The 14,658-nt window shown below is 35.1% G+C and overlaps 1 protein-coding gene across 5 annotated transcripts in view; it reads right to left on the bottom strand.

Annotated features, from left to right (window-relative positions):
* The window catches only part of GPHN (gephyrin), a 653,508-nt gene that overhangs the window by 127,872 nt on the left and 510,978 nt on the right, over positions 1-14,658 (bottom strand). For all 5 annotated transcript variants that reach the window (XM_047739307.1, XM_047739308.1, XM_047739309.1 and 2 more), the window contains one exon: positions 8,876-8,918. In XM_047739307.1, the coding sequence (XP_047595263.1) occupies positions 8,876-8,918 (43 nt within the window). The remainder of the gene's footprint in view (positions 1-8,875; positions 8,919-14,658) is intronic.

Here is a 14,658-nt window from a genome sequence, read left to right as displayed (position 1 = left end):
TCATTCTTAGAATAGAAGATGATACATTATATCTGACTCCAGTGGAATCTGAGTAAGAATGAAGTGAAATGTATTGCTTTAGTCATTTTAGATTTGGAATGACTTATTTCTTTGAAAAATATAGCTCCTTATCTCTGCCTCGTTGTTTACGTTGGTGTTAACACAATCTTTCTCTACTTTCTGGGCATGCATGCTGATGCCTGAAGACTACAGCTAAATGAGCTACCAAAAATCAATGTGTTCAAATAACAATTTTAACATGTCTTTATTTCTGGGGATCCCTGCAGGGTTTCCTGGGGTTAGCACTGGCCCTTTGTTCAACTTGAGCTCTGCTTGGGTTTTAATTGATTTTGCATATATGCAAATGTTATTCTGTAAAATAAGGCCAAAATAAAACACACACACACACACACACACACACACACACACACACACACACACTCCTTGCCTGGCTATGTGCACCAATCCTAAACTATTTATTCATGATTTTACCCAATTCTAATCAAACTGCCATGGTGAAAAACTCAACTTAAACCTAGCTTCCAAATATCATAAACACCTCAATGTTGAACTCACACTGAAATGCTACCAAGATTCTGTTAAGGCAGAGCTCTCCCCTACTATGAAAACTTATTTATGGGGAGTCAGCATTCAACAATCATAGAGGCCGTAGGGAGACCCAGTCAAGACTGACCTTCTCAACAAAACCCAAGACCCTTGATTTCAAGTTTCTCTGAGGCCCCTTGAGCCTCCTACTTTGGGGAATGGGAGTGTCCCTAATTACTACAATGAAGTAAGTCTCATATTAGTTTGAACTCTTGCTTTTTTTTGAGCTCTCCAATTACTAAGTTTATTTGGTCTCCTAAGAATAAAAAAAAATTTTTTTTAGGACCTCTTTGATAATTGGATCAGACATGAAAAAGCTTTTATCCTTGGTGGAAATGTGTCTTACTCCCAACAACACTACTATCTGTCTTGTCTATTCTCTTTATTTTGTTTGTTGTTTTTGTTAAACCTCTGTAAAGGGACAATTCATGTGGAAAAGATGGACATAGACCCCAATAAATCTATTTTGCAAACTGGCCTCAGGAATTGAGAGGGTCAGATTTCGTTTTAAAGTGATGTCTTTCAGATAAATTTGCCCTGGGTCCACATCTGAGAATTTTCCTTCTTCTTGTTTTGTTAGTGAAGGTCTGGCTATTGGAGAAAGCTCTCCTTCAAACCTTTCCATGTTCTGGAACTATAAATATGTTAGTTTGTAGTGTGATAACCCAGCTATTAGGTTGGGAAGCCGGATGCATGAGGTGCCCAAGCAACACTCTTGGCTGGTCTATTCACAGGTTCTCAAATTTGTCTTGTCTAAATCTAAATGTGTCCCTCCCAGACCATGTTCCTACTTCTTCCATGTATTTATGCTATAACCCAAATTTGTGCAGTCATACTTAATTTCACCTAGGATAATTTAGAGTTACAGTGGCACTCTGGGGAACTTTTGATTTAAACAAAATTGTTTGAGAGGCACTATAGGACAAAAACGGAACAAAATTCCAAACATCCAATGGGCTGTATGTTTTGGTTATATGAGGAAATATCCAAAAGAAATTCAGATCCAAAACTGCTTCCAAGGAATTCCTTGGCCAAGGTAAAATAAAGGTGTGAAAAATTTTATGTAATGCCTCTTTAAATCCTCCCAAACCACATCTTGAACTTAGTGGGTTTTATCCTACCATTTATCTTTCTCCATCTATACTATTCCATTTCCTTCTGCTCTACTTTGCCTTCTGCTCCACTCCTTTTCCCTTTTGGCTGGCCAGAAACTTCCAAAGCTTAGTTACCTCTTAAACTTCCTTCAGAACAGAAAAAAGCTCTCTATGGTTGATTTTAAGCTCTGTTCTTCCTCTAAACTGAGCATCATCAATGATTTTCCAAAGCCTAGGAAGGACAGCACTGGGTCTTACATGTAAGTGATGAATCACTAAATTCTACTCCTGAAACCAATAGTATACTTCATCTTACCTAACTAGAATTTAAATAAAAATTTGAAAAGAGAAAGAAACAAACCACTAAGCCTAAAAAGGAGAGAATGGGATTTGCAAAGAAAGAATAATTTTAAGAATAGGCGGGGGGTGGGAGGTTGGGGGATCCAGGTGATGGATATTGGAGAGGGCATGGATTGCATGGAGCACTGGGTGTGGTGCAAAAATAATGAATACTGTTACACTGAAAAATAAAAAAATAATAAAAAAAAGAATATACAATCCAAGGCTTCCATATCTGAAAGTAGCTCATATGCAATAGAAGCTTGAGATGCAAAAAATTCCATGGCAAAGGCAGAAAAGGAAGAACCTGAATCGCATAAGAAACTAGAGGGGTTTTGAAAACCAACAGAAGTTGGTCAAGGTCTTTTGGAGTTTTCCTGAGAAAATAGATTGGGCTCTGATTTAGTCTTATAGCAAAGAAAGGATGAGGACATCAGAGACTTCAAGGAGTCTTTAACGCCTTTAGACAGCACTCAGGAATAGACCTTAAAGCAGATGTGACTCCTAACTCTCTCCTTGTTTTTTTCTTTTTTCTGTAAGCACTATTGCTTACAGAAAAAAGACGCAAATAGAGGATTTTGTATGTAAGCAAAAAACTAATATGGAAAATAATAACATTGCCAGGCTTCTAGCACTTGGCGGAATATTGAGAATTTTACAACAACAAACTCAATAAATTGTTGGCCTTATAAATAAAACAACTAGATGCTCTTATCAGGCTCAGTAAATCCTGAAAGAAGGAGTCCTTTGATAGAGATACTTATCAATACTATATATATAAAGACATTGAAAAAACAACTATTTTATCTTAGTTAAGAAACCAAAGGAAAAAAACAATGAATTGTGTTAATGAAGATGCTCTGAGGGAGAGCATCTTCCTAATTTTTTGTTCTACCCTTTAATTCCCAAAGAGAAATTTCTCTAAATTTTCAAGAACAACCTCACAAGCTTTTTGTTTTGTTGTTGATACAGGCATACAATATCAACCTTAAACTCTACCACTGTTACACAATCTCTCTCTTGCAATAAAAACTACCTATTGGTAAGTATCTCTAATAATCCTCTGATAGTTCCATTTATAACCATGACCCTTAGGTATTAACAGAGGAATATTCTTCCCTCCTCTGTGATAACTGCTAACTTGGTAGGTGTATATTGTATAAATGAAATTGCTAGATTAAATATTCTCCTAATGATCTCTTCCTTGAAATCCCTGAGGACTCCCCTATTTGTAATGAGATTATAGCTAATTTGAATATTGATTTACCAGTACCTTTGTGTTTAGACACAAGTCCAATGGAAAATCTCAAGGAAATGCCAGAACTTTTTCACTTTGTGGGCAAAAATTCAACTTATAATATAAGGATTACTGGGGCTGAACCCATTAATATTTAAATCAGCCATCTAAACCTTTACCCCAAAGTACAAAATACTCTCTTAAATCAGAAGCTAAAGAAACACTAAAACTATTAGGTGAAAGTAAGTAGAGAAATGTACTTATTTTTTCTTTTTTAGACTTGAAAGAGAGAGAGAGAGAGAGCACACATGCAAGAGAGAGAGCATGAACAGGAGGGGCAGAGTGAGAGGGAGAGAGAACCCCAAGCAGATTCTGCACTGAGTGCGGAGCCCAATGCGGTGCAAGATCCCACGATGCTAAGATCAGGAACTGAGCTGAAATCAAGTTGAATGCCCAGACAACTGAGCCACCCAACCACCCCATGTTGTACTTACTCTTGTAACACTTCTATCCTCCCAATCAAAAAGCCCAGTGGGTGGAGATATAGATTTGTTCAGTACATCAGGCCTATAACAGAACAATCATATCCCACTTTCATATAGTATCAATACCCAAACTTCTTTTACCTTCACTACCTCTTGAGGCTGCATATTTGATGGCGTGGATTTATGCTGTATTTTCTTTAATGACCCTTTGGGTCAAAATAGTCAGTATATGCCTTCTCCTAAGAAAACCAACAATATACCTGGACTGTTAAGTTCCAGGAGTTTCCTGAAACACTCTCCTACTGTTCACAAGTCCTCAGCTAGGACCTAAAGGACTATATTTCCCCGGGATTCTACTCTTATTCAATATGTGGGTAACTTTTTGTTGTGTTCTAGAGACGGAGTGAGCTCTAAGCCTGATTCCATTTGTCTACTTAAACTGTTTTAACTCACAAAGAGAATAAAGTTTCCTAAGTTACACTTCTGTATATAAGTTCATTACCAAGAATATATTTTATCTCAAGGAAGTAAATTTCAAAATCTCATAAATATCCTGAGTTTGCCTTTCCTTTTCTGAGGAAGTTTTAGCTGAGACTGTTAACTTTATCATACTGGTATTTTCCCATACCATATGCGATATAAAAATTTATAAGAAATATATATTTTGTCATTCAGATAAAATATATTTCTGAGATATATTTGGTCTTCATCCTCAGTTCCTAAACGTATCTCAGAGCCTTAAGATGAAAAGAGTATCTTATTATTTCTTATTATTAATGATGGTGACTTTTGGACCCCACCCAAGGGCAGGGGACTGATTTCCAGGAGGATCAACCGTGTGATTAGAGGGTTGGAACTTTCAGTCCCACCCCCCAACCTCTGGGAAGGGAGAGGGATTGCAGGTTGAATCAGCCAGTTGCCAATGACTTAGTTAGTCATGACAATGTAACACAGTCTCCATTAAAAACCCAAGAAGGACTTTTTGGCCCTTCTTTTAAGGAGAGCTTCCATGCTTGGAGAATCAGAATGCTTCCACATGCTGCTGAGCCAGGCCCCAAGCTCTAGAAGGGCAGAAGCTCCTTTGTTCCAGGCCCTGCCCTATGGTTTCTCTTCATCTGGCTGTTGATTTGTATCCTTTATCACAACTTTTAATAAACTGGTAAATGAAAGTGTTCTCTGAGTTCTGTAAGCCACCCTAGAAAATTAATAGAACCTAAGGAGGAGGTTACTGGAACTTCTAACCGGTAGCTGATTGGTGAGAGGCACAAGTAACAGCCTGGGGCTTGTGACTGGCATCTGAAGTGGACTATGGAAGGCAGTTTTGTAGGACTGAATCCTTAACCTGTGGACTCTGCTGCTATTTCTGAGTATATAGTAGTATATAGTATCAGAATTGAGTTGACTTCTTGGATATTCTGTTGGTGTCTGAGAATTACTTGGTGTTGTGTGTGGCGGGACACCCCCATCAAGTTTGAATTGGGCTGGGAACCCTAAAAGATCACAGAAAGAATAAACTCAGGTTTATTATCAACAGGTATTGATATCAATAGGTATCAACAGTTTTGATAATTTTTTGAGGAGCAAAAGGAAAGTTACCTCTTACTTAGAAAAACATTACTAAAGTTAACTCCTCCTTGGACAATTGTAGATGAATTCCAAGTTCTGAATTTTAGAAGTTAAGTATATTCTTTTCTTTTTTTATTAACATATAATGTATTATTTGTTTCAGGGGCACAGGTCTATGATTCATCAGTCTCACACAATTCACAGCTCTCACCATAGCACACGCTCTCCCCAGTGCCATTACCCAGCCACCCCATCCCTTCCATCCCCTTCTTTTCCTTTCTCTAGGATCTACTGATGTTTTGTTTTGACAGATTTCTATATATGCTAAAAAAGAAGTTGATTACAGGTATACCTTGTATTATTGCATTTCACTTTATAAAGCTTTGCAGATATTGTTTTTTTTCTTTTTAACAAATTAAAAGCACCTCTGCCTCAAGTGAGTCTATTGGCACCATTTTTTCCAACAGCATTTGCTCACTTCATGTCTCTGTGTTATATTTTGGTAATTATTTCAAACTTTTTCATCATTATTTCATTTGTTATGGTGACCTGCGATCAGTGATTGCAACTTGCTGAAAGCTCAGAGGATGGTTAGCAATTTAGCAATAAAGTACTTACTAGACTACAGTATAGTATAAATATAACTTTTGTATGCAATGGGAAACAAAAAATACATTTGATTCTCTTTATTGTGATATTAACTTTATTGTGGTAGTCTGGGACCTAATCTACAATATCTCTGAGGCATGTTTGCACAATTTTCTTTACCTAGGCTACATACTGGAAATGTTTTCCTTGAGAATAGGTAATTCAGTAAATAAACTAAAAAATGATTAAAGTATAAGGGACGGGACAGGCATACAAGAAGAATTAGTTACAGTTACCTTGCTAGAGGGAATTCAGAGAACATGTCACAGAGAAGCTCACACTTGAACTGAGTCTTGAAGGATAACTAAGAATTTTCTAGCTCAACATCACTCATCATGACAGAAATACAAATCAAAACTACTATTGAGATATCACTTCACACCTGATGGAATGGCTAAAATGAACAACACAAGAAACAACAGGGAGGATATGGAGAAAGGGGAACCCTCTTTGACTGTTGGTGGGAATACAAACTGGTGGAGCCACTCCAGAAAAGAGCATGGAGGTTCCTCAAAAAGTTAAAAATAGAACCACCTTATGACCCAGCAATTACCTTACTAGGTATTTAATCAAAAGATACAAAAATACTGATTCAAAGGGACACATGCTCCCCGATGTTTATAGCAACATTATCTATAATAGCCAAATTATGGAAAGAGCCCAAATAGCCATTGACTGATGAATGGATAAAGAAGACACACACACACACACACACACACACACACACACACACACACACACACACAGGAATATTATTCAGCCATCAAAAAGAACGAAATCTTGCCTTTGCAATGATATGGATGTCGCTAGAGTGTATTATGCTAAGTGAAACAAGTCAGTCAGAGAAAGACAATTATCATATGATCTCACACAGATGATCACAGGGGAAGGAGGGAGACAAACCATAAGAAATTCCTAAGTAAAGAAAGCAAACTGAAGGTTGATGGAGAGCAGTTTGGTGGGGGTACAGCTTAAATGCGTGATGGGTATTAAGGAGGGCACTTGTGATGAGCACTGGGTGTTATACATAAGTGATGAAGCACCAAATTCTTTTCCTGAAACCAATATTACCCCATATGTTAACTAACTAGAATTTAAATAAGAACTTGAAACAAATATGCAGACAAATAAAGACAGTATATGTATATATATGGGTATAAAATAGAGATGCATAGAAAAAAAGGTCTGTGGCAACAAAGACCAAATTTATATTTAGTCTCTATATTTCTGTATTATTTGGCTCTTCTACAGGATTTGCTTATGCATCATTATAAGATAAAACATGTTTGAAAAGAAAAAAAAAACAGTTTTCTAGGAAAACAAGGGGAATGGATAATTTATGTATAGGGGAAAGGGTCCAAAAGAATAGAGGCAGAACACAGCACTGACAGAATGAGGAACTGTTAATAGGATCTACAGGACTGCAACATTACTAGTTCATAGTAAAGGAAGAAACTAAGGGTGATTAAAGTGACTAAATAAGCAATAAAATATTGAAGTAAAGAAGTTCAGAGGTAGAACAGCTCATGGTGATAAAAGAATCCTGGGTGTGCCTAGGGGCATGTGTATGAGTTACTAAAGTGGTGTTGAGATGAAAGATCTTTTTTTTTTTTAAAGATTTTATTTATTTATTTGACAGAGAGAGATCACAAGTAGACAGAGAGGCAGGCAGAGAGAGAGAGAGAGAGAGAGAGGGAAGCAGGCTCCCCACTGAGCAGAGAGCCCGATGCGGGACTCGATCCCAGGACCCTGAGATCATGACCCGAGCAGAAGGCAGTGGCTTAACCCACTGAGCCACCCAGGCGCCCCGAGATGAAAGATCTTAAACTTATAGAGCGGTTATGATGTTGGATGGGCTCTCTACATGGATCTAAATGACTACATAGATCTAAATGATGAAATGACTATTTCATCATAAGAAAACATGATCAGGAAAATCTGGACAACTGTAATGTCCATCCAAAGTGGTTAATAGTCTATACGCCAGTAAGAACACAACTGAAATGAAAGACCATTCTAATAACACAAAGATCCACGATAAAGGTGTAAGAGTATTCAAAGAAATCTGTTGTCAGTAAGAAATTATTTTTGTTCCTATCATCATAATCACTATCAATGATCCACTATCATCTCAGGGTCAAAAACAAATGGAAATCATACAGCAATCATCACAAAATGTCATTTTAAAATTTCACTCAAGGGTTTCAAGCTAACATAACAGATTCACAACACAGAAATAGGAAAAATTTACAGTAAAGAAAATAAAACACAAATTTTTATCTATTTGAAGTTCTCCAATTACTTTTGTGATTGTTAAGGAAAAGCTATTTATATTTCCTTTTTATAGGATAGAAACATGAGTAATACACAAAGTTAGATGACTTCAAGTTAATGTTATCAGTGATCAAACGAAAAAAAATTAAGGTTTCTTTATCCTTGGTTCATGGAGCTATGTTCTAAAACATGCTGCTTAAGAAGGTAGGATCTTTTAAGAATTCATTTACAAAATGATTATGACTCCTCTCAGGAGTCACTTTTTTTTAAGTTAGATTCTTATAGTAGATTTATATAATTATTTTCAGTTAAGTCTATTTTCAAATAATTTTTGGCAGTGGGGCAATTAAAGAGGGTTCTCACTGTAGAATCATTGAGGGACTCATTACTACCCTAATGAGAAGTGCTATCAAAATTCTGTTGTCAGTTTCCAGGAACAACTGGAATGAGGGAAATATTCACTAATATATTGATACTAATATCAAAGGAGGTGAAAGCCTTTTATATTCTTTATATAAACTGTCCCCAATTGCTCTTTGTTGTTTCACCAAAATATTTTAGCTCTTCTTCCTGTTGAACTATACACTCTTAATTCAGTAGTCCATCTGAAATGTTGACATACTTACTGGCTCTGAGAATGTTCTCCTTGCTGCTGCACCTGGACTGGACCTGCAGAGAGAGTATAAACTCAGTAATTTAGGGCTCATAACACAGATAGCCAGATATGTATGCATACTTAATGGGCAAGCTCCTGAGGTTTAGGAGCAAAGGCTTAATATATCTCAGATATCATAACAACTTAGTAAAAATATATTACATTTGTTCCATATTAAAAAATTTTTTTTTCTTACTGTAAAGGAAGAGCAGACTTCTAGAAAAAAATTGGGGTACAACATTAAAAATGGAACAGAAGCCAAACCAAAGGCAACTTTTTACTGATGTGCATCGAAATTAGTATATGGAAAAAATAAGTTACCACATATTCAGCTATGAATACAGACCCTTAATCTTAAGGCACTATGATAGCTCTTGACTAGACTAATAATGCAGCTCAAATAATAAAGTTATAATAAAATACCCATTGTAGTGATTTTTAATTATATATGTTGATAAGGGGAAAACAGAGAAATCCTCATATACAATATTTATGTGATTCCAATGACCTTTGTTATTTACTGATTAAAATAATAACAAATTAAAATATAACCAATTAAAATAATTGGTTATTAAAATAATTGGTTATAAATAAAATATGGGCTATGAAAGATGACTGTTGGAAAATAAAATTGAGTTCATTTATTTACCAGTTCTCAGGTGTTTATATAGAGTTTATCAATCAGAAACCCTTATGCTTTGTTTATAGTTTAGGTCAAAGCAGAACATTCTTTTAAATGTTATAAGTGTTGAATTCAAGAGCCATGTTGTATGGCACTAACATTTGTTAATATCAGAGAAAATTGTACTTAAACTGCACACCTCTTCTTCCCACTCCACAGCAGCTTGCCCCAAATGGATATATATACACAACAAATTAATTTCTATTGCTTAACACAAGCTACTATTGTAATGAAACAACTTATGAAAGGAATGTTGCAACTTAGGGTGGGTTATGGTTGTCCTTCCCTGAAAAGAACAATTGTTAATGTTTAAAGAAACAAAAACAATAAAAAAATCACACAAACATACACACAAGAAACACACACACACACACACACCAAAAAAAAAAAGGGAAAAAAGGGGAAAAATAATTCAAGATGTTATAGTTATTCTCTTTTGGCCCAGATTATTTAGTTTTAAATATACTAGAATGAAGAAGCTAATCTGAAAGATAATATTATATTCTTTCACTCAGAAGTTTTATTGAAAAACAATTCTGGGTCAAATGAGAAAGGAAATTAATGACTATTTGAAACAAAAATACAGGGAGGAAGACACGAGAGTGAGAAAAAGAAAAAGAAGAAAGAGAAGTTTGGGGAAGTAAGTCTAGACAATAGAAAAGAAAGTTTGGGCTTATAGAAGGGGACACTATGAATATACAAAATGTTCTGCTATTTCTTATTGAAAATTCATACTAAGAGGGTAAGGATCACTAATGAACTTGCTGCAAAATAAACAAGCAAGTTTTCATACCATGGAATTAAAATAGGTGTAACTAGACCACTACAGCCTTAAAGGAGAAAAGAAACAAACACTCATAGACAAATTAATAGACAAGCTTAATAAAGAGATAAGCTACATTTTAAAAAGCAGTATAAGGAACACAAGAGAAAGCTAATAGAATAAGAAAAATCTGGGAGAGAGAAGGAAAAAAAAGGGGAAAATGCTGAAAGACAAAAACAGAGTTCAAAGAAGTCAAATGAAGTCAAGAAAGTCTTCAACAAGATGTAGAAACAGAAGGAGCCCAAACCCATAGCGCAAAGCAATGTTTGCGAATGGAAAGCAGCTCCTTTGATCAGTAATAGTTACTCTTAAGTCGTAGCCTCTATTCCTCCAGAGTTCATCTTTAAGCCCTTCCAATCTAGAGTGGAGCTAGTGTGTGGATAGAAACAAGAGATTTATAATGAACAGAGCAGTTCAGATGAGTAGTTCAAATTGTCTCATCAAATGTTTCAACAGATTTATATCACAACTAAATGGAAATGGTGGTGAAAAACTAGCTAGCATTACCAAAAAAAAGTCAAACCAAACCAAAACAGCAATTTAAAAAACCCTGTCTTAGGTGGCTTAAAAATTAAAAAAAAAAAAAAAAAAAATTGGTTCATAGCATGAATTCAATAATCAAACCCAAAATCTTGCTTTGTGGTACCTGAGTTTAGAATTATATATTTCATGGTTTTGGAAGATAAATTTGAATGATAAAAAACAATTCAGTTTCCTGAACAAATTGCCAATAGCAGTATAACCAGTATTTTCTCATTTATATTACATTGGCTATTTGTTCCAGATTTGAGGGAAATCACTTAAATGATTTCATGAACTTCTTTACTTTAGTGACCTTGAGTATATATTAAAAAAACTGAGGAAAATAATTTTAAAATATAATATGCACTTTATAAATATAATATGCATTTAAAATATATATGCACAAGCAGATCCCCTCTCTCATGTACCATGAAACTGGTCTCTATAATATTTACCTAATTTTACAAAATCCCGATATGAAGATTTTACCTAACTCACAATGTAATGGGATTTACTTGAAAGAATAAAGTCAAGAAACAATTACTGTTCTTGTTCTCACACATGGGGACTAGAAAGAAGGTAACAGAGGTCTGTCCCAAGTTTTACAGTTTACTGTTTTTTGTTTTTTTTTTAATCTAACCCTGGCTTTTTAGTCAATGAAAAAAAAAAAAACAAAGGGAAGTCTGAAAAACAAAATGAAACTGAGATTTTGGCCTAATACCAAATTTGTCAGGGATTAAAAATGAAAGATATGGTACTGGATTATCTATTACTTTATTTTATTGGACTATGTTATTTTACTATAGTTAACATCTAACTTTATGGTGTTAACAATACCCCTTTCAGCTGGAATTAAACTAAAATCATGTGTAGAAACAGCATTATTATATTACAGTCAATGGAGGAAATGAAAAACACAAGAGACTTACTGAAAACATAGATATTCATTTACTAATCAAGACTGCTTTCAGACATCAAATAATTCATTTAATTCATTTCAACATGTGTTTACATGTGTAATATAATTTTTGCTGAGGATCACATTGTCCAGTAAGAAATCTTAAGCCATGAAACAGAAAACAAAAGAGGGGAGAGCATGTAATAAATGGTAAGGAAAAAAGTGAAAATGCTTTAAACAAAGCTGAGAAAATTTTAACAAACAACCACAATCTTTAGATACAGTTAGAGAAGTGACTTACCTTATGCTTAGGTCATAACAAGAATAGCACAGTGTTTAAAGTCAGCTCTTCATTATGGGAGGTACAATTGAAAGCCATAGGTTATAATAACATGAACTGCTACACAGAAATGAAGACTTTTTCAGCCCAACATGAAAAGCTAACTCTTACGGGAGAACATTTCTACTGATGTTTAATGCAGCATGAAGAACAACTGAGGGTGTAAACATCAAAACACATGAATCTCACACCAGTAAGAGAGACAGTCCAATCTCTCAGGAACACAGAAGATTTAATCTGTGACTATAATCTGTGACACATAAGGGAAGGCACATCACTCTAACACTGAAAGATGCATGCATAATGTATAACCATCCACTGACAACTCTCCCCACCCCCTCCCACTTGTACACACACAAACCCATTAAGATACAGGGAAAAAATGTAGTGCCAAGCTGTTATGAAGAAAGCAGGACACACGGAAGCACAGCAGTGGTCATGTGATTTGAGAGGTGTTCTTCCCTTAAACCATCCCATCACCATGCTTATTTTAAAGAAGCCAGGAAAAGACCCGCTTCAATGCTGCAGTAGCTACGAGCCCCCAGCTTGAAGCTAATGTGTGGAATTTTGATCACCGTTCCCTGCGATGTCAGGGGCTCTCCAGTGGAAGCCAGATGTATAACACCAGTTAGTGGGGTACAAAGTGTGAATAACAAACATCCTTTCCCTTCTGCCTTTTGCAGAAGTGAGGGAGGAGAGAAACAAATAAAATAAAGCCCATGTTAAGAATAGGTTCATAACAATATAAAGATGTATAAATATTAAAATGGAGATTACATTTAATTACAGGTTAACACAACTCAGGTTTCATAAAAACTGCCTCTATTTTGCTGCTCACCAGGATAATTTGTATTATTTCTCCTTGCAAATATTAGGAATAAATCTATACAATATGGTTTATACTGAATAATTCTCAGCAGTTGGGTCAGATAGGGTCAAACGGGAACAAAGGAAGTCATCTTTGATGGACATTAAGAAAGCCCTCTCCTATTTTTAGCACGATGGTACTGGTCAGCAGTCACATTAGAAATTAAGCTTCTGTATATATGCTTACTAATTTGAGAAATTCTATGGCAATGGTTTGGAAAGGAAATTTAATCTTAATGCTACATTTAAAAAAAGAAACAACAAAGAAGACTACCTATTTAGAAATTGTTACTAAGTTTCCTATATACTCTTCTCTACTGTCAATAAAACTTATTTTCACATGAGCTGTTCTAGCTCATTAGAAAAAAGTTGCAAATTTGCTTTCCTATTATTCATGATGGTAGTTGACTTCATCTATTTTATCTTTTGGTTTATGTGTGGCATGCAATTTAGCTAGATTTTTAATTTTTTAAAGATTTTTATATTACGATTTACTCTCCCTGATCCTATTCTTAGTAGGCCAGAATATCTTGACATTTCCTTTAGCATGTCGTTATTATTCTAGGCTCTAGGTGCTCCTTTAATCTCAGTTCCTCATGGGAAAAATAAAGATTGTTAAAGGGCTCGAGGGAGAAAAGACATGTATCAGAGATTTTAAGCTATAAAGGTAGAAAGAAATGTCAGTTGTGATCATGCAGTGGAGGCACTGACAATTGTAAAATAACTGTAATCACACACTCTCATTGTGACTTCATTACTTCATTGTAACTTCCACATTAGCTCAGAATGTAAGCAAATTCTTCTTTTTGACCCAAAGAAAGAAAGAAAATCCATGTATAGTTATCTGTTTTTCAAGACAGATTGACCAAAACTTTTTAGAAATGTCATAGCCATATGGCCATATATACTGGTAGGAATGCAGGCCACATAATCTAAGGCATGTAGGGAAGTCTGAACTAGCTCCTATAGAACTTTCCTTTTACTCTTGAGAAAGCTGTTTTAGACCTTAGACAAGCTGTTTCATCTGTCTGGTACCCTTTGCTTATTTTCTGATTCAAATACTACTTGTCTTTTAAGATCCAGCTTACACCGTACCAGTTGCAAAAACTATTCCCAAAGTTCCTCAATCAGAAATAATTTCTTCTTTCCCTGAACTTGTAATATCTTTATTGAAATACAATTTACCTACTACAAAAGTCACCCATCTTAAGAATATAGTTTGGTGACTTTTAATAAATTCACATGGTTGCACAACCATCACCACAATCGAGTTTTAGGTAATTCTTAAATTCTTAAAACCTCTTATCTGAACTTCTATTATAAGAGTTATCACAGTTACTAATGTTCCAATTGTTGATAAGGGTCTCAAAATATACTATAGGTTCTTGGAGGGAAAGGATCTGACTTTAATTCTCTTTACATTTCCTACTATGTTAAATATAGTTCTTTGTACAGAGTAAACATTTGCTAATTCTGAATGTTTATTTTATAGTAATCATGGTTCTTTTCATCTCAGATTAAAATTTATTTTTTATAGTATAAGTTTGATCATAGCCACTCCTGTACTATCTTAAAAATGATTTTTACTTATCTGGGTGGGCCAATATTAAGAAATGTAATAT

This window comes from Lutra lutra, chromosome 7 (genome assembly GCF_902655055.1).
Source record: "Lutra lutra chromosome 7, mLutLut1.2, whole genome shotgun sequence".
NCBI lineage: Eukaryota > Metazoa > Chordata > Mammalia > Carnivora > Mustelidae > Lutra > Lutra lutra.
The sequence above is the reverse complement of the archived record's forward strand: the minus strand, read 5'-3'. Positions and strand labels throughout refer to the sequence as shown.